Source organism: Astyanax mexicanus, chromosome 10 (assembly GCF_023375975.1).
Source record: "Astyanax mexicanus isolate ESR-SI-001 chromosome 10, AstMex3_surface, whole genome shotgun sequence".
NCBI lineage: Eukaryota > Metazoa > Chordata > Actinopteri > Characiformes > Acestrorhamphidae > Astyanax > Astyanax mexicanus.
The window spans coordinates 35,651,545-35,673,651 of NC_064417.1; the positions used below are offsets into that span (position 1 = coordinate 35,651,545).

The following is a 22,107-nucleotide window of genomic DNA, read 5'->3' on the forward strand; positions in this document are numbered from 1 at the left end:
ATTTATTGCAAACAATTCATTGTTAGTTAGGCTTGGTACTGGTTTGTATCCATTCTGAAGTAGACTGTTGTCTATGATGTCCATGTGCCACAAAAAGAAAAACAATACAATCATGAAATGCACGTGAAACATTAATTATGGTATACATACAGGAGCTATCTGCTGGTAATCACTGGCTTAGGTTATGTCAAGGCTTGTGTTAATATGAATAACAGAAAACTAAACATTTACTGCTCAGTTACTTTTGGGGAAATTCAAGAGGACTTAATAATTTTCTTTATTCCAGTGCCTAAAAATTGATATACCAAAAATATGCTGAAAGTCTTTTGGCTATTACATAAAAAAAACTATTGGACTGTTACAGGACCCAAACATAGACCATTTAACACCTTATTTACTTGGCACAAAGTTTATACTTATGGTTTGTGGTTTTGCTTGCTTAGCAGAAGTACATAAGTTCTTTGTAGGACTTTTAGTATGTGAATATGTATTGTATTTGTATGACTGACAGTGGCTGATGATCTTAATGTTTCTGAAGCTGTTCAAGAACATTAGCAATTTTTTTAAAACACTATCCAATTTATATTTCTCTCAGTGTTGCTTAGATGTGTTATTCTGTTAACTGTGTTAAGTTTGCTCATTTGCACTGCAACAATTATACACACTTGAATACTTATTGGAAAACCTCATGGGATAATTTTTGGGGGAAAAATGTAAACTGATTATTTGGGAAACAATTTGTTTAAATAAGGCACTAAGAAAATAAGACATAAGCGGCATTTCTAGGTAGAAGTGGGACAAAATATCAACATTGCAACATATGCTGTAGTTTACATTAACTATACATTATTTTTTATGTGGTGTCAAATCAATATTTTTATTAAAACAAGTGTTCTAACAGACTAATATATTCCCAATTTGACTTACTTAAGTTACGGTTTCTTTACGTGGTGGCATAAATCAAATAAATGTGGTAAACCTGCATTGAAGAATACTGATTGTCAGATTTGGTGAAATTGACCCCAATAATTAAGTAATAAATACTTATTTAGAAGTAGTTATCCTCTATAGTAACAGTTTCTGTGACATATCATAGAGAATTGTCTTTTGATATAACTATTATCACTGATTCAAAGTATAAGGATATTGTTTCTGTGGGTACAGTCTCTTGAGATGCCTGTGATTCTCACCCCTGTTTGTGTGAGTGTCTTTAAGTTAACTTTTCTATGCTATCACTATGCTTGTGGTTTTGACAACTAAACCTTTAGGTTGTCTAACAAATCTTTATGAAATTGCAGTTGCATATACTCAGTGATCCAGAGTGTATTCATGATGCCAAATGCATGGGACTGCCTTAGAAACTATCAGTAAAGTAGTAGCAGTAAATCAAGTAGTGTTACATCTTACGTAGTAACTTACTTTGTACAAATTAGCAAATTATTCCAAGCAGTCAAACACGTGTACACATATTTAACGATAAATATGTTGTTTTCATTCAAACCTATGTCATGTTAAGTACAGTTATTGTAAGTATACAGTACTTCTACAGTATATTAAAATTCTTTACATATCACACATTAGAGGCCTGGGTCAGAGACACTGCAGCACACCAGGAGCAGAGTGGTATAAGTGCCTTGCTCAACGGGACCACAATAACCCAGCACTCTATATCTCATCTGATCATCTGCTTTAGTTTTCCTATTACATAAGAGCTATTGGACTATTAGAGGGAGCCAGCATATACCATTTTACATCTTATGTATGTCAAAAAGTTCATACTTATGATACTTATGGTTTTGCTTGCTTATCAAAAGTACACTATCTTGGTAGAACCTTTAGTATGTGAATATGTATTGTATTTGTATATGACAGACAGTGGCTCATCTATTGTTAAATTATTAATCATCTCTGTTATGCAGCAGGTGATGCTTTGTACAGCTTTTTTCAATGTCACGTCCACACTGCTTTCCAAAATGGAAAAGCTCACATTTAACACCTGTGCTGCTCCAAAACAGACCTCACACTCTTAGACCCAGAACTTTTCCTTATTTAATGCAAAATGCAAGCAGGCTTTGACCATAAGAGTCTTCGGCCTTGTTTTATCTGGTTGTGCGAATGTTTTTGTACTTGCACATCAGCAGCTGTTTGAAGGTGTTCTTGAACGTTACGTTGCACAAAGCGTAGCAGGCTGGGTTCACCGTGCTGTTGATGTAGCAGAGCCAGTAGCCCATCGCCCACATGGAGTTGGGGATGCAGCTACGGCAGAAAGTGCTGATCAACACCATTACATTATATGGAGTCCACGTGGCCACAAAGGCCACCAGGATGGCCATGATGGTCCTTGTCACCTTTCTCTCTCTGGAGGAGCACCTGTTCCTCTTCTTCTTGTGTGGAGGCATGAGGATCAGGGCCACCAGACTCTGCCTCTCTTTTCCATGGTTACTCCTCTGATTGGCAGTGGCAGACACGTAGCTTTCATCTGTTCTGTCTCCTGTTGAAGTTCTGAAGCATGTCTGCTTGGTCCAGCTTGCTTTCACCTGAGATACGGTTTTAGTTGAAGCTTTCTTAACATCACCATTGGTTTCTACAGAACCTGCCTCCTCATCTCTCTGATTGGATGAGGCCAGCGCACTGCCAGATGTGGAGTCATTTTCACTCTCTTTATCATCACCTGGGGAAAGGGTAATGGTGTTTAAAACATACTGTGTTTCCACACTGAAAAAACAAACAATTCTTAGTAAATTAAATAATCTAATTTCAAGGTTATATAAGCATTGCAAGTGCTTGTTGTAGAAATAATTATCGTAATTAGTCTTACTTAAATTCCTTACCTTTACTTAAAACAATTCGAACTCTAAATAACCACAAATAGTCCCAGGTCACATTATTCATGGCATGTGTCCAAATGTAATCTTACTTTACTTATTTTGATACTTTAGCTTATTTTAGGAAATCTTACTAACAAAAATAATGTCTTAATTTACATATATTTGTCTAGTTTTTGCAATGCATTTTTTCAGTGCACACTGTTGATTTGTTTAAATGCATTTAATCAAGACATGACCGTGGTCTGAATTTGCTCTGTTAGTTTTGCACTGGAGATACACCACTAATTAGTCTAACAAATTAAGAAGCATTTACCACATACCACTTCCTGCATGTCTACTCCTTGCACATTTGCCTTACAAGAACTACTGTTACCTACAAAAGTAAATTGTACAGCTGTACTTTTATATTACAGTAGTAGTATTTTACAGCCCGACCTTGTAAACTGCAACACAAAAGCAATGTTGATTGAACTCATAAAGATAGATTGAACATGTCGTAGATTTGGATGTATTTTATTTAAAATAGCTGATAAACCAGCTGTTACATTACTTAGCTCACCTTTCAGCAGCAATATCTGCAAAATTTGATCATTCTACTTCAAATTTTTACCCATTCACAGGAGGGTGAAGACTAGCACATGCCTCCACCGATACATGTGGAGTCAGCCACCGCTTTTTTTTTCTCAAACTGCTGCTGATGCAGCATTGCATTGCAGGACTGTTCACTACATGAACAGGATTTGAACCGGCAATATCCTGATCATACTTGCAGCGCTTAGCCTGCTGGACCACTCGGAGCCCCCCTTTTTTGTTTATTTTATTGTTTTATTGTATTATCTGTGCAGTTTTATTACAACATATTTGGTTCAGTCTAATTACCTTAAAATAATTCTGCTCAGTTCCACTTTTGACAGAATTCTAAATCAAAAGATTACAGTTCCATTACTGTGTTCCTTAAGATGAAAAGTAAATAAATGTTGATCAATTTAAGTTTTTTGATCTCAATTCATTTAATAAATCATTTAAATCTATTAGCTATTGTGCAAATTTAAGGAATTATACTAATGAGATGTCTGAGGCCATTAATCTTGGCTAAACAATACCTTAAAGTTCATTCAGAGCTGTAATTATTTTGGTAAATCCACTGCTTTACCTGTAGTAGCATCTGAACCACTGCGCTGTCCTCGGCTCACCATGTCTTCTACTTTCTGACATTGTGTCACTCTTTTGCTCCTCTCAGTGATCGGCAAAGGCTGAATCCTGCTCTCCTGACCGATGCTGGACGTCTTCCGGCTCTCTCTCCTCTTGATGCGGCTGCGGCTGGCTTTGGAGATTTGCCAGTATAGCACACTCATGATGACTACAGGCAGGTAGAAGGCAGCGATGGCTGTGCCAAAGGTGACCACTGGGTTGGAGAAGAACTGAATGTAACACTCCCGTTTCTCCACAGTGCGCTCTCCCACGAAGAACTGCCAGAAGAGGATGGCTGGAGCCCACAGAATGAAGGACAAGATCCAGGCCACTGCGATCATCACACCTGCCATTTTGGTAGTCCTCTTGACTGGATAGGTAAGTGGTTTGGTGACACAGAAGTAACGGTCAAAGCTGATTATGAGGAGGTTCATTACTGAGGCGTTGCTCGCCACATAATCGAGAGCCAGCCACAGGTCACAGACAACTGGCCCTAAAGGCCAGTAGCCAGTCACGATGTAGACAGTGTAAAGGTTCATGGAGAACAGGCCAATGATCAGATCAGCACATGCTAGGCTGAAGAGGAAGTAGTTGTTGACCATCTGCAGATTCTTATTAACCTTGATAGAGACCATGACAAGAACGTTGCCAATAATCGTGATCAGACTCAGTGAACTCAGGCCCAGAATGATGAGTACCTTCTGAGGCAGTGTGAAAGTCTCATTGGCATGAACAGGCCCGTCAGTGAGGCTCGTGTTGGATGACTCCATCTTCTGTGGTTTTGAAAGTTTAGGATCATGACCTGAAGTACAAAATACAAAGTCAAATACAAATCTTTATCTGAAACATCTTCAAACACATCTGTACTAAATCCGTAGTTATAAACGATAGCAGGTTTCATTCTGAGTAGCACAGAAATTCTGCAGAACTGATTGCAAAATTAATGTTTGGTCCATTAAAAGGTCAGAGTGTGTGTGTGTTAAAGAGGGAGGGGGAGAGAGAGGGTAAGAGAGAAAGTCTGTTTGCCAAACATTCTTTTCAAACAAAGACATGGTGACACTATATTTAATTCCATTTTGCACAGCATGGCGCCAGATTGCAATTAAGCACAAAAAGACCAGGTGGATGGGTGTGTGTGTGTGTGCACACGTGGGATGGATCAAACAAACACAAAGGAAGTGTCAACGGTGTACAAACAAGCACTGTGCATTTCATATATTGCAATTATTTATTATCGTGCCATGCTAACAGAAATAACATAAATATTAAACAGTGTTTTCAGCGCAGTGTTCTAAAAGATATACTACATTCAGACCTCACTTGACTAACACACTGACCTCCCCTTTATTTATTCAGCATTGTGCTTTTGTCAGGAAAAATGACTGATCAAACATGTTTGTGCTCCACTTTTAGACTGTGTCAGGTTAGTCAAAATATAATGAATCAGTGTTTTTTATTGCTTTATGCTCACAGGTTAATAGGGTGCTATGTAGCATGTTTACCAGAAAGCACGGTAGAGAAGTCTGTTCACTATCATACTGTAGCAGCTATAGTATAACAGTATAAAGAACAGTGGTGTGTGTGTGTGTGTGTGTGTGTGTGCAGTTTTTTTCATACATTTTCAAGATGAACAAAGTCCTGAATATTTAGAAAAACAGCACAAATTAACAGGAACAACAAAACTGTACTGACTTTGTGAACTACTTTTGGAAAACTTTTTTGAAAACGACTAATTATGCGTTAAAAAAATAATATTATATTTATATATATATATATATATATATATATATATATATATATATATATATATATATATATATACAACTTAAAATAAGAGCTCACTTAAAATTGATGAGTTTCTTTGATTTTACCAAACTAAAAACACGAGTTTTTTAATCATGAGGATGATCACAAGCCATCAAACCAAGCTGAACTGCTTGAACTTTTGCAAAATGTTATCCAAAAGCAGTGTGTAAGACTGGTGAAGGAGAACATGTCAAGATGCAAGAATTCTGTGATTAAAAACCAGGGGTATTACAACCAATATTGATTTCTTAACTCTTAAAACATTATGAATATGAACTTATTTTTTGAGGTTTTAAAGCTCTACGCCTTTTTTGTTATTTCAGATATTTCTAATTTTCTGCACATAAATGCTGTAAATGACAATATTATTATTTGGAATTTGGGAAAAATGTTGGCTGTAGTTTATAGAATAAAACAACAATTTTAATTTTACTTAAACATAAACCCATAAATAGCAAAATCAGAGAAACTGATGCTGCTGGTTGCAGTCATTACTATTCATTGGGCTGTCCACTGTGGGTGGTAATGCCTTGGGGACCTATACCTTATATACCTGATATTACGCATAATACTATGCATAGACTGCCATATTCACATTATGTAAACCAGTGAAAACTTCATGAGATTTTGTGTGACAGGAACAATATATGTAAGCCATCAGGTCCTAGCCTTGCACTAAAGTAAATGTGTGTGTGGATGTGTGTAAATGTGTGATTTAAACCATCAACAGTGTTGCGTGCATTAATGAAGATCAGGTTTGAGGTTTTAAATGTCCACAGGTAGAAATCAGTTCCACATATTTGCAGATGTCACGGGCCACGCTTGTCTGTGTATGGTATCTAAATCTCCAAAAGGTAAATACTGGAATACCAGGCCCGTTGAGATAGAGACAGCGCTCATAATATTATTGTGAGCTACTGTGAAATGACACTGGTATGTGAATTAGGTCTGTCATAGTGCTGAAGCACTTAGTGTCTGGCTGCTATTTTAAAGTGAGAGTGATAACACAGCTCCTTGTTTCAACATTTACTAATACATAATTTATCCCCCTTACCTACAGCCACGCAAAGGCTTTGTAGTAGTTCCCAGCAAGAACTTAATGTCAGTGTTAGTGGAAAGAAGTCATTGAAAGAGAAATGTTCAGATGTTTAGAGAACCTTATACTCACTGGATATGGAAACATTTAGTGAACGATAACTCCCTGCTCAGGCGGATATAAGTATAGAGTACTGACAATAAGATTCACACTTTAAAGTTAAAGTTAAGTAACAACTGTCTTTAGTGATGAACTCCAAAGTCAGTTATGCAATCTGTTCTGGCAGGCAAACAGTTATGTGAGAAATATCTCATTCATGTGGCAAAGACCTGCAATATGAGAACTGTTTATAAAATTTCTGCTCCAGGTTCATGTGTTACATTACATTACATTACATTACATTACATTTGGCAGATGCTTTTGTCCAAAGCGACTTACAATATTGAAGTGCAAATAATAGAAGAGGTTAAGTACAAAAATAATAGAAGTTAAAAATAAAGCATCTATAGATAGGGCCTTAAGGAGGTCAGAGGGAAATAATGGGATAGAGGAGTAGAGAAGAGGAAGAAGCAGATGAGGTTAGAAGTAGTTAGTGTGTTAGAGGTGTTAGGAGAGTAAGTGCTCTTTGAAGAGCTCTGTCTTCAGGAGTTTCTTAAAGATAGCGAGAGATTCTCCTGATCTGGTAGTGGAAGGTAGTTTGTTCCACCATTGGGGAACTCTGTATGAGAACAGTCTGGATTGCTTTGTGTGAGTGTTTGGCAAAGCGAGGCGACGTTCATTGGAGGAGCGCAGCGGCCGGGAGGTAGCGTAAGCCTTCAGGAGCGAGTGCAGGTAGGAAGGAGCCTGTACTGTCATCACCTTGTAGGCGATTGTAAGCCTACATTTTGAATTTGATGCGAGCAGCAACCGGTAGCCAGTGGAGCTCAATGAGCAGCGGAGTGACATGTGCCCGTTTTGGTTGGTTGAAGACCAAACGTGCTGCTGCATTCTGAATCATCTGTAGTGGTTTTACTACACAGGCTGGGAGGCCAGTTAGTACGGCATTGCAGTAGTCGAGGCGTGAGATTACCACAACTTGTACCAGGAGTTGGGTGGCCTGTTGCGTCAGAAACGGTCGAATTTTTCCGATGTTGTAAAGCGCAAAGCGGCAGGATCGAGCAACTGAGGCCACATGGTGCGTGAAGAGAAGCTGGTCATCAACCATGACACCCAGGTTCCTAGCAACCTTTGTCGGTGAGAGAGAGAGAGAGTCGATGGTTATGGCAAAGTTGTGTTGAATAGAAGGTTTTGCTGGTATGACCAGAAGTTCAGTCTTTGAGAGGTTTAGTTGGAGATGATGATCCTTCATCCATGCGGATATGTCTGAGAGACACTGTGATATTCGTGCAGAGATTGAGTGATCATCTGGTGAGAACGACAGGTATAGCTGAGTGTCGTCAGCAAAGCAGTGGTAGGAAAAACCATGTGAGCGGATAACCCGACCTAGAGAGGTGGTGTATATTGAGAAGAGAAGAGGTCCCAGTACCGAACCCTGGGGAACCCCAGTGGGTAACGAGTGGGCTGGGGACAGCCGTCCTTGCCATGACACCCTGAACGAGCGCCCAGTGAGGTACGATCTGAACCATGACATGGCATTGTCTGAGATCCCCATGTTTGAGAGTATAGTTAGGAGGAAGTCATGGTTGACTGTGTCGAAAGCAGCCGAGAGGTCCAGCAGAATGAGCACTGAGGACTGTCCTGCAGCTCTAGCAGTTTTTAACGCTTCTGTCACAGACAACAGAGCCGTCTCAGTAGAGTGCCCTTTCTTGAAACCAGATTGGTTCTGGTCCAGGAGGTCATTTTGGGTGAGGAAGCCAGAGACTTGATTGAGAGCTGCTCTTTCTAATGTTTTAGAAAGAAAAGGCAGTACTGAGACCGGTCTGTAGTTGTCAACCTGGGCGGGGTTGAGAGAAGGCTTTTTAAGCAGTGGTGTGACCTGTGCTTGTTTAAAAGCAGTCGGGAACACACCAGATGTTAAAGAGGCATTGATCGTGTGAGTAATAGCCGGAATGATTGCAGGTGCAATGGTTTGCAGAAGGTCTGAAGGAATCGGGTCAAGTGGACACGTAGTAGGACGGCTACGCGTTAGGAGAGCCAGTGTCTCGTTCTCAGTGTTAATGTGTGTGTCTGCCTTAATAGACATGATTTAAGTTTCAGTTCAGTAATAATATAATAACACTCACATAAACTGTATTTGATAACAATATATGGTACTTAATAACATAAATGTTAATTAATAAATACAACTAAATAAATTAAATTAAGCTTTAGTTTAAACAGTTTAAATAACTAAATAACCCATATTGTCTTTCATGTTATCATTAGGTTTATTGTGGTTGAAATGTCAGAGTTTTTAATAGACATTGTTTTACCCTTACATTTGTAGTGGATCAGCCAGACATACAGCTCTGGAAAACAAAAAGAAATCACTTAAAAATATTGAGTTTCTTTAATGTTACCAAATTGAAAACCTCTGGAATTTAATCAAGAGGAAGACGGATAATCACCACCCTCAAACCAAGCTGAACTGCTTGAATTTTTGCACCAGGAGTGGCATAAAGTTATCCAAAAGCAGTGTGTAAGACTGGTGGATGAAAACATGCCATGGCGCATAAAAACTGTGATTAAAAACCAGGGTTATTCCACCAAATATTGATTTCTAAGCTCTTAAAATTTTATGAATATGAACTTGTTTTCTTTACATTGTTTGAGGTAATCAAACACTCTAAAATGACAATATTTTTATTTGGAATTAGTTTATAGAATACAACAACAATGTTCATTTTACTCAAACATATACCTATAAATAGCAAACTCAGAGAAACTGATTCAGAAACTGAAGTGGTCTCTTATTTTTTTCCAGAGCTGTATTTGGTGTCTGAAGTTTTTTTGTTTGTTTGTTTTTTTTGCTTGGAGCTGCAAGGTCAGTCACTTTTTGTTCTACTTTTATTACTAAAGGAGCAGTCTTTGAATACCAAGCATGGCTTCACTAATCAACTACATTTGGAAAAAGGGGGTATTTATGTAAGCATATATATATATTTTGCAACACCCTTACTTTATACTTTATACACTAGAGTAAATTCAGCACAGGGGATTTGACTGTAGTTCTACAATAAAGAAGGTCTTGAAGTAATTACGAAGATTTAGGATGTAAGATGAAGATAAATAAGACAGATCTAAGGCAGTATGAGTTTCTGAGATCAAAATAAGATTATACTCAATATAAAAGACTGTAAATCATTCAACAGACTGTCCTTACTGAGTTCATGTGTTGTGGGTGTTGGTTTAGCTCTGGAGATTCGACTAAGTACAAAATTGAAACTGATGAAAGTATTTAAAGAAAAATATTAGGATACAAATATTGGATTTAAGTTGGTATAAGTTTATTATATTATGGTTATTATCGATTAAACAGCGTGTAATATTTAGTACATCTATACTTAATTTTTTTTTCTGTAAAGCTTCATGTTTTGAACCTGAAACCAGTAACAATGAAGACTGATCTGAGGATCTGTATTTTATCTACAGTATATTTGTCTTGAAATAAAAATGACCTGAGTAAACAGTTCATAGATAAAATCCTCCTGTTTGCCTTCCCTGACAGTGGTAACACAAATATCAGGTTGCTTCTTACCTGCTCTTATGCCATGTCTTCTGTGGTTCTTCCATTTCAGTCTGAAAGAAAGTAAGTGAGTGAGGGAGTGAGTGAGTGGTGCTGTTAGTAGCCTCAGTCTCCCATCACTGAGCTGTGGTCTGTCCGGCAGCTCGTCGTGTGTGGTGTCAGCAGTGAATGAAGCGCAGTGAGTACAGCAGAGAAACACACACTCTACTCGGGGGGCGTAGACAAGGAGCTGAAGAGAGAGTCATAACTTCAGTGTTATTCTTTTCCTCTACAACATGGATAGTGCAATAAATTTCACATGAGTAAACGTTGTAAAGCCCGCAAAAGAAAAGGAGAATCTGATAAATGGGCAGTCATTTACTCAGTTCTGTATATGTTTGAGAGGAAAATAACTAACCATTTTTCTGTTTTCATTTAGTTTCTATTGCTTTTTAGGATTCATTTCATCCTACTCCTTTGGGTCTCATTTTTGAGCTTTGAGCATCAGAAGGAGCATAAAACCTTTTCTAGCGTTTTGGATCTGACATATTTTTCACCCACGTAAGTGCATTTGTAGCTACTTTCATTGATTCATTGATTTATTGAAAAGTGAATAAAATATTTGGGATCATGGCATTTCTTAAAAGCAACTTCATCCTAAATAATTGATTTATAAAGGATCATTTTTAAATATGTAAGTGCTACACATTGGCCCAAATAGCCCAACCCCTCTGTTTGGCATATGCAAGCCTAGGGGTAGGGTGTCCTGATTCTTGTTAGACTGGAAGGCTAGGGGAATGTGTTAAGGCTAAATGACCCCTTAAACTAAGAGGCACACTACAAACAGTGGGCTATGAGAATCACTGGCAAGAAGGCAACACAAACGACCACTATATTACCATAGTTTAATGTTTAGTTTTAATGTTTTATGGGCGTTTCTTTCATAACAAGCATAAAAATACCGTTAGTAGAGCAGACTTGCCAAGTCTCCCATAAGTTGTGGGAGTCTACCATATTTTAATAACGGCTTTCTGATGCCTGCAAGCTAGAAAAAAAATCTCCCGGACTCTAGAATGAGTGGCCCAAGAGTGAACACAAATGCGCATGCAGGTGATACAGACGTTTTTACCCAATCACGTGTGTGAAAGAGAGGGAGAGGAAGGCGCTCTATCTATACACACATTTTAGTTTTTTCCTTTTTACAATACCATTACAATAACCACTATATTGCCATAGTTTAATGTGTAGTTTCAATGTTTCATGGGTATATTCTTCATAAAAAGCATAAAAATATCGCTAATAGTTTGTCACAGTAGCTAGCTAGCTAGCTCACTTTCTCATTTCATTTTAAATGGTACAACAGCTTGCAGAGCATTTACAATGGAACGGAAAAATTAAATAAAAAAGGCTACTAAAAGCGATTAACTTTTACTAGAGGAATTAAGTAATGGACAATAATAATTAATTGCTGCACCACCTGCTCCCTTTCTGTATGTATCCAATAATTAATTAATGATACAATATCATATTAATTTTATTACTATTTGTTTTTTGTTTTTTTTGCATTGTTATACAACTAATCAATGCATTAATTGCATTACTTTTTTTTATATTCTTTGCTTCTAAGTTACGGAAAATTTGCCTTAAAAATCTTCCACAGGCTTTTGTTTCAGTGGTACAGTTGTATCTCTTGCCAAGTTTGCTTCAATACTGAAACAGTTTCTGCTGCTGAGGGCTTAGCAGTGGTGTCCATGATGGCTCACAGGCCTGTTTTCACAGTGCAGGTCTGCTGAACATTGGGAAATGGTAAAGGTTTTGCTTGATTTTATTTGCCTACAAAAACATTTCTTGGAACAACATGCATCTATTAAATTTTGTTGGTGGGGATCCTGAACAGATTCGGCTGTAACTAAGAAAAGGCTTGGAACAGTTCAACGTTAGCCACCCCGCTCACGAGCACTGGCATTGCCCAATAAGTTGTCGCACTGTGTACCTGTAGCGATGATCTGTTTACATATGTTTATTTCATCCAAATATATGTATGCTGGTGAGAGATGGGAGGGAAATTCCTCTGCTGGTTTGATTTATGAGCGACTCCATCTAGTGTCTAAATAGGCTGCTTTCAGTCACGGCCCTAATCTCCACCTCCACGGAACAGCACAGCATTAGTGATGCCAAAGCAAATGGGACTACACCATGATCAAAGTAGTCATCACTCCGATGGTGTCCACTTCCCTCATTTTTCAATGAAGAAAATATCAACAGAAGGCTGGTCATGAATCTGTCTCTCTTTGGAAAGGATGGAGTGAAGCCATGCTGAAGAATGCCAGCTGCACAATGGAAAATTTGTCAAAGTACACTGTCCAAACACCTCATTACAGGCACCCAGACACAAGGCAGGGTCCTACTTTCCGTTAACAAATTGCTCAGTGTGTCCTTGGAGTGTCTTTAGGCCACAGACCCTCAGAAAGGGATTAAAATGCCAGGCTTCTTATAGTACTGCTGAAGCAATGAAGTACACACTCTGCAGGATTGAAGGATTTAAAAACCGATAGGACATTTTTTAGAGGTGAAGCGCCTCTTTGTCCTCACTCATTCACTATCAACAGGCTGAGAATTTTCTCCACAAGGGGGCACTACAGTTAGTAAAAATAGCTTTAAAAAAAGTGAATACATGTTAATACTACTACTACTACTACTACTAATAATAATAATAATAATAATAACAGAATTCAATGATTTGCAAATCTCAATTAAAATAGAATATGGAACAAATATCAGATGTTGAAATTGTGACATTTTACAATTTTATTAAAAAAATTGATGGCACAACACACAACAAAAAAAAAAAAACTTGGAAGGGGACAACAAAAACTGGAAAAATAAGTGGTACTAATAAAAGAGAGCTGCAACAATTTGCAGCTGACACAAAAAGAGCATTTTTATAAAGCCAGAGTTTCTCAGAAGCAGAGCTAGGCACAGGTTCACAAATCTGCATCTAAAAATTGCGAAATAATTGAAAAAAGAAAGTTCCTTAACTTAAATTTGAATGACTTTGGACATCCCACTATCTACAGTACATAATATCATTAAATACCTCTGCACAGGGGACAAGGCTTATGGTCAATACTAGATGCTGGTGATCTTTGGGCCCTCAGGCAGCACTGCATTAAAAACAGGCATAATGTTGTATTACACATCACAACATTAACAAGTTAAGGAGCACATTCAAAAATGACTGTCTATAAACACAGTATGCCATGCAGTTCATAAATGCAAGTTAAAGCTGTACCATGCAAAGAAGAAGCTATATGTTCATGTCCAACATGATCCAATAACTCTTATGTCTTCTCTGGCCAAAGCTCATTTAAAATGGACCAAAGAAAAACGTAAAACTGTTAAAATTATTAATAATAATTCTTTATTTTTATATAGAGCTTTATCAGGGCGCTTACAATACAAAGTACATAGAAAACACCCTTAACACAGTCAACAAGAGCACATCAATACAAGACGACAAGGGAGTATGTGGATTTGTCTAATGAGAGAGCATAACTGACTGAGTGTTCTGTTGTCAGATTATATTTTCTGTCTCTTTTCTGTTTGGAAAACAGTGCAAGGTAATAACAAAGAAGAACTTATTTGGCAGGTAAGGTTTTGTATATAATACTTGCAGGCTGATATCACGCTTTGTTGTTAGTAGCAAAGAATGTCAGTGTCATTACTGTAAACTGCTGTGGGGGCTATGATAATCCTGTACATATCAAACAACACTTTCAACACCTCTCTGCATTTGTGTAGAAAAACTCTGGGTCTAAAAACACTGTCAGCATGACGTACGCCTACAAATAATCATTTTATCATAATTTAAAACTCATCAAAAAGTAACACAGCACAAAACATTGGCTTGTGGGGTCTTCTGGGAGTGATTCCCCTTTTTGTATGGCTAATTTCCATTGGTCATAGCTCCAGTGTAAAAACAGTGTTTAATTTCACTAGTAACTATGTACTGTATTAACCAAGTCTCTTGTTCTGTGTTTACATATTTATTGTTGACCTCACTCAAAGAGGCTGTCGTGCTGAAACTCACAGGAGATCAGCAGAAGTACTTAAACCAGCCTGTATGATTTTAGCCATCATGCCACACTCAGAATCATTGAGATCTCATTGCTGATTATTCATGTGAACATTAGCTGAAGCTGCTGAATCGTATCTGCATTTTTTATGTTTCTTCAGTGACAGTATTAAACAGATGGCTTTAATGACTTATTGTGAGACCAATCACACACAAAAACTGTATTAAAACGGTTGCATAGTTGTTTAGACAGGTTTAAAATACTTAACATGAGTTATATTCACTTGTTCCTGTAATTTAGTTTAACTTGGTTGTATAAGTTCCTGTGGGACAGATTTCTGCACAGTTTTGTGAGTAAAATGTTGAGTATCACAATGCTCTTTGTTAAAATGTGCAAGAGGGCTATCTCTTTTGGTCTAGAAGGGATGTTTTCTCCCTATAGCATGATGAAATAACAGCATGGCTATATTCTGACACAAAGCAAAAAAAAAAGTATGTAAAATAAAGAGGAAATGTTTATAGGAAATATTTGCTTTAAATTTCAGACACAGTGCAAAGTCTGTTTAAGAGTAAAACCAGCTCGGGCTGTAGTTTCACTGATGGCCACAGCATGGCGGTATTGAACAACACAACATTTAGATCCACAAGCTGAATGTGACATCATACTGAACCAGTGTAAAAACTGTATTTTAGACATTGGTAGAATTGAACAATTACAATAAATAATGTGAGAGGCCCTGAGAAAATACTTGAGCTAACACAGGAAAAAAGTAATTAATGACAGGCGAATTACCAGTGATTTTGTTAAATGTCTCATTATATCGTTTTTTCCATTCATTTTTAAAATGTCTAGTTGTCTAGAAAGTAAACATCCACCCGGGGGGGAATTTTTACTTTTAACTAGCGTAAAAAGAACTGTTTTAAAAATACACCTAACTATCTTAATTGTACTTTGCTGGTGGTGTGCCATAGACAATTTCTAATTTGCTCCTTAGCTCTGAATTACTGGGCAAAGCATATAACACTGATGTGTTATTTGCACAAATGATACAGGAACAAACTGCCATGCTGTTCCTAGAGCTGTTAGCTCCTGTCTGACGAGACGATTCAGCTGCCCGGCTTCAGTTTTACCTGTGAGCGGTCGCAAGCCAAGGTGGGTGAGGCCATAAATACTAATTCACAGGTTGACTTAGATACAGTGATTTTCCTGATCGATTCGTTTTTCTGATTTTTTTTCTTTTAGTAGCTACTGCAGACAACATGCATATATGTGCAACATGCATATACAATTCAGAGAGACCTATTGTATTTCACAAAGAACAAGAAAAAGTGGATTTTAGCAGAAGGACACCTTTAAAAAAATGTACAATGCATATCTTAAACGATAGCAGAGTTTTTCTCTTATTTGACCTATTTTTAACAGTTAGTTTCTTCCACACTTGTGTTACAATTTCCGTTTAAGACTATCTTGTATTCAAAGTGAATTTTGTCTCAAATAGACTATACTACTGTGCACACTGATGCTAAAAACAATAGCATCCTTTCAAACACAGCCCAAGAGTGTTGTGGAAAGATTTAGAGTGTTCTATCCATCGCCTTCCAAAAAAAAGAGTCTAGTTTGCTAAGTTGCTAAGTTTAAATATCCACCCTCACATTTTTAAGAGGTAAAATTTGATTACAATGCACCAGTATACAGGTGTGCCAGGTGCTTGTGAAGCTAACAGACGTTAGCCTAACCTAAGCATACATTAGAGCTAACCTAAGAGCCTGACAAGGACCATACAATTCAAGTTTAAAATACTTACCATGAGTTATATTCACTTGTTCCAGATTTCTGCACAGTTTTGTGAGTTTTTATACACATGTGAAACGTGCTCTTAAAGCCATCAATACCAAGGCCTTTGCATCACATAGAATACACAAGAGAAGCTAGACTGGAGGGCATAACTACATACTGCTGGAGAGAGAGAGAGAGAGAGAGAACCTCTATGCAAATAAATGGTTGCAGGAGCTATTTGGAAATATGTAAGCTATGTGAACTCATTCCAATTTTCATCTTCATTAAATTATCATAAGAAAAATCTGAGTTGAAAACCTGTAAACATAAATTCTAAATAAATGAAAAAAAAAAAAAAAAAAAAAAAAAATATATATATATATATATATATATATATATATATATATATATATATATATATATATATATATATATATATATATATATAACTTGTTGTTCAAATACACTGCCTGGCCAAAGAAAAAAAATTATATAACTAAGCAAATGATGTGGGGTTGATGCTGCAGTTGGTCAGGTCTAGGTTCAGCAACACTATGTGCTGAAAGAATGACGTCAGCTGACTACCTGAATATACTGAATATAGACTGAATATAGACTAAATATAGAATGAGATCATCATTTTCACACATGGATTGTTCACCACAGATTCCAGACCTTAACCTCACTGAGATTCTTTGGGATGTGCTGAAGAAGGCTTTGTGCAGTGGTCAGACTCTACCATTATTATTGCAAGATCTTGGTGAAAAATTAATGCAACTCTGGATTAAAATAAATCTTGTGACATTACAGAAGCTTATCAAAACAATGCCACAGTAAATGCCTGCAGCAATCAAAGCTAAAGGCGATCCAACAAAAAAATTGTGTTTTTACTTTTTTTTGGCCAGGCAGTGTACTTTCTTACAGTGTGTGTATTTATATTAAAACTGAGGTTCTAGACTAGTACTGTTTAAATGCGTATTGGCTCATTAATGTTATAGAATGATAACATATACGATAAAATGATGCCCAATTTCTATCTTGTGTTCGTTGTGAATCGTTCATGTCTCTGGGTAAGAATATTCTAGTGTCACAACAAAACACCAGCAAGACAATGCATTATTATGATGGTCAAGGACATAAAAAATCTAGTATTATGCGTCATTCAGTTTTCTTTTTTGCCTAGGACAGGCAATTTTGTTTACGGACTGACATGCTCTTTGTCAAAATGTGCAAGGGCTTTCTCTTTTAGCTTAGAAGGGGATGTTTTCTCCTGCTGACAATATGATGACTATATTCTGACACAAAGCAAAAACGTATTTTAAAAAAAGAAATGTAAAGTTGGGTATATTTTCTTTAAATATTATCATAAAAAATGCTGCGGCATTAAAGTGTGTGTCAAATTCTATAGCAACAGCATGTCAACTCAACATCGTTACCACAGTAATAGCACTTCAGCTACCAGCCTCGTTCAACATTTCTACCACAGTGACAGCACATCACCTACCAACCTCATTTAACATTAATACTGTATTGTTAACAATGCCAGAAATTTTCCAACATCAATACTGTCAAATTAGCAATGCCGGTTAGTGATCACTGTGTCACATAAGGCACTTATCAGTGTAACTTCTTGCTGTGTCTTGGTTGAACTGGTAAGTTGATCAGTTAATGTACCGCTCTGGAAAACAATTAAGAGATTACTTTAGTTTCTAAATCGTTTTCTCTGATTTTGCTATTTATAGATATATGTTTGAGTAAAATGAACGTTGTTGATTTATTCCATAAACTATGGATAACATTTCTCCCAAATTCCAAATAAAAATATTGTCATTTAGAGCATTTATTTGCAGAAAATGAGAAATGGCTTATATAACAAGAGATGTCAAAAGATGCAGAGCTTTCAGACTTCAAATGCAAAGAAAAAAGTTCATATTCATAAAGTTTTTAACGAGGCTGCGAATATCGAGCCAAACGAATCTGGAGCTGCGAATATCAAACCAACTTCAGCCTCGTAAAGTTTTACGAGTTCAGAAATCTATATTTGGTGGAATAACCCTTGGTTTTTAATCACAGGTTTTCATGCATCTTGGCATGTTCTCCTCCACCAGTCTTACATTATACTTTTGGATAACTTTATGCCAAGCAGTTTCAAGCAGTTTAGTTTGGTTTGATGGCTTGTGATCATCCATATTCCTCTTGATTACATTTCAGAGGTTTTAAATTTGGTAAAATCTAAGAAACTCATCATTTTTAAATGGTCTCATTATTTTCCAGAGCTGTATATGTTTGCAGTGTTTAACTGTATGCTAATTATAAACCTTGTATAAATCTTGTGTGGATTTATTTACTACACCAAGCGAGCTCGATGCACTGTTTAAGCTTTGTCCATTGTCCCAAAAAATAAAGCATGTACTCCATTAAACTCTGGAGTTGGAATTACCACCTTACAGATCCTGATAACATACTGCTCATGCTGCTCAGTTTAACAGTTATTGTTAACTTAGTGCTTACCTGTTTAGGAGAAAATTTGCCAGCTCAAATGTATTATTCAAATAAAAAAATATATATATATAAGTATATATATATACATATATATATATATGTATATATATATATATATATACATATATATATATATGTATATATATATATATATATATATATAAGTCTCCTGCTATGAAACACATTGCTAACTTTTTCTTGTATTTTACTCTCTAGTCATGTTTTTATTTGAATTATGCAGAGGCCACAGAGTGGACAGAATAAGAAACTTAAACACAACAAGGTTTCCGATATGTAAAGGACAATTCATAAAAGAACACATTGGCAAAAGCACTACTGTCAAAGGATGTCAGTGCTTAAAGGTTGTGTAATGATCATTTTTTAGGTTAGAGCACAAAATATATAGCAGAACATATATCTGTCCTAATAATTCCAGTAAATCATCAAAATAATTGTCGGAATGTGCAAATAGTACTTTAATTAATAGTGATATCCTAGTTCCTAGGAGAATAATGCTGTCAGACCACACACACACACACATTCGGGAGTTCACACTTTAGGGATGGATTTCTAGTTGTGTTTATTGCAAGAGGTGTGGCACATAATGAGACCCATTTTGTTTAAAAATCTCTCACAACCTTTTCACATTAGGTATTCATTAGCAGATCTGATAATGAGTCATTATAATATATCAACACCTGACACCACATTTATGTCATCAGTGATCATTTTTTATCTCATTTTATTTAGTCATAAACTATTTGTTCAGAAGTATTTAGACACACCTTTTAACTACTGATATAAGCTTTTTAAGTTCTTATTGCTGGCATTCCAGGTATTTATTGCTTACATTGCTTTATTTATTGTATAATCTATATAATCCATAGAAAATCATTGTTGGTATAATGGGAGGCTCTGAAGAACATCAAATTAGCATAATGTCACCATGCCCAATGCCAAGTGTTAGCTTAAAGGCATATAAAGCCACCAACATTGGACTATAGAGCAGTGATGGAACTAATCACTGACATGCTACAAATCATGAGACAGAACCTGGTATCATATTCCATAACTTTTCCCATGTCTGTTAAAAACTGAAGAGTACTGCACTTGTACTGCATTGACTGTGTATGTAATCACTTATCTGTTCACATGGACAATTTTAGCCAGGCACATTCTAGCTAGTCACAATCATGACCACCCACATGCCACAATGTTAAATACCCACACAATTTCGGAAATGGAACGTCCCAGCAATCTGGCACCCACTATCAGACCTCGTCCAATCTCAGATTATTCACGTCACCTTGCAACGAGCACAGTGACCAATGTTCCTCCTTATTCACAAGATAACATCTCACAACATATACATGTGTGGAAGTTCCCAAGCCATCCCCTGGTGTAACACTTCATGATCAATTTACATACTTGGCCTAACTAATGTTATTGGTATTATATTTCATTGGTATTATATCATTGCTGTCATACAACAACACTTTTTGCCATTACTGTTTGGCAGTTGTTCTTTATATTATATCACAATTTCATGACAATTAAATAGAAATAGAAAAGAAATGCTTCAGAATAACTTGGAAGCAATTCTTTTTACAATTAGATTTTTTACATTTAAAGCTTTTAAGACTTATTTCCTTCTCTTGCAAAACTGCCATTCTGAAGAAACGAAGATCAGGCATGACAGTGAAGTAATACAAACTGTGAGGACACTCCGTGATATGTGAACCTTCATACAAAAACACATGTTCTACAAGGTTCTACAAGGGCAATCCATCCCTCCCATCATGATAATGCTGACCAATAACTCCAAGAGGACAGGCTAGCCAGCATCTTCTCTGTGCCACTGTGGTTCTTTAGTAAAATACAGCTGGCGTGGGGCATATAGGAAAACTTCACTCCCTGGTTTGCATGCTTACCCCATTTAAAATGTAAATAGCATGTAAAATGTCATGGCCGGCGATGATGAGATTATATCCACGCTCTCTGGACGAGGGCATATTTTGATAGGGTTTATGGTTTTATGACATCCGTGTGATTCCTCAGAATCTAAATGTATTTGAATTTGTTGGCTCTGTGACCAAAATGAATGGCTGTCAGGCTTCCCTCTGCTGTGGGGCGGAGTCTAGCAGAAAACCCTGCTTTCCAGCAGCACTGTGTATTCTTATGAAGAGCAACGGTAGGCATAATGCATTATCTACAGGATTAGCACAGACACAGCATTTCCGTATTTTCACAATCTACATAATGATCTTTTAGGGCCATCCTCTGCAACAATGGTTCATCAGCTGTACAGGATCATATTTGTCGACAGTTAGTCTACAGGCCTAATGTAGAAAGTCACTTGGTGATTGCTCAAATTACTTAATGCTAAATCCACCAATGCCATGCAGCTCACATGTCATCACTTTTGTTGCCTAATAGCAACAGATGTGTACAGAATGTAAGAACAGGCAATTTGTATATTTTGCAATCACTGTTCACAGAATAAGTGAGTAGGAAGTAACTAAATTTACTCATTTCCTTGTACATAAGGCCATGGGCATGCAATGCTAATTGATCTGCACATCTCTGATTATAATACCTTTACCTTTACATATACTGAAGTATATATGGATGGTACAGTAGCACTGCAGATACTGGGTGTGCTGAACAGCTCAAGAGGCCCGGGGCTGTGGGTCTGACCTTTGCTTCAGTCTCTGGCTGTGAGGAATTTTGTCTATTCTCCACATGGGTTTCCCTCTTGTTTCCTCCCACCTCTCATAAACACATGGTAGATGAACTGACATTAAATTGCTTATAGTTGAGTGATGAATGTGTACCTTGCGATAGTCAGGAGTATAATAAGGCCAAACATTTCAGGAGAATCCGGACTCAATGTGACCCCAACCAGAATGAGGCAGATAAGAAGACATACACATAAATTAGGGATATATGCTGAATAGAAGCTATTAGTCACATTTAGTTGTTAATTCTTTTTTTCAGCTCAGCTTAATAAGTACACACTGGCCCACTTTGAGGACCACCTGAAACTCTAGGCTTACTATCATGTCTGATAATGGGGACTCTTTACAACCATCAAAATGTGCTGACAAAACCTGACCCATTTAAATCCACTTGTAACACATCTGAACATGTATGGGCTAGTCAGGATATGCTGATTTTCCAGTTTCAGGCAATTTGCACCAGACAAAAAGAAATATTACTATTGTACATATTATGCAATAGCTGATCAGT

The 22,107-nt window shown here is 37.0% G+C and overlaps 1 protein-coding gene across 1 annotated transcript; it reads right to left on the reverse strand.

Annotated features, from left to right (window-relative positions):
- Positions 1–6: 6 nt before the first annotated feature.
- On the reverse strand, positions 7–10,685 carry chrm2b (cholinergic receptor, muscarinic 2b). Its single transcript, XM_007252905.4, has 3 exons — positions 10,538–10,685; positions 3,982–4,821; positions 7–2,671 (listed from the first exon to the last, which is right to left on the reverse strand). Exons 2-3 carry the CDS (start codon positions 4,787–4,789, stop codon positions 2,100–2,102), a joined length of 1,380 nt encoding a protein of 459 aa, XP_007252967.3. The 5' UTR covers positions 4,790–4,821; positions 10,538–10,685; the 3' UTR covers positions 7–2,099.
- Positions 10,686–22,107: the final 11,422 nt, after the last annotated feature.

Bases quoted from the DNA above. Each gene is read 5' to 3' on its own strand.
- chrm2b (XM_007252905.4), bottom strand. From the start codon at position 4,789: ATGGAGTCATCCAACACGAGCCTCACTGACGGGCCTGTTCATGCCAAT. The intron at 2,672-3,981 runs GTAAAGCAGTGG...CCCTTTCCCCAG, and splicing joins TGGTTCAGATGCTACTACAG to GTGATGATAAAGAGAGTGAA.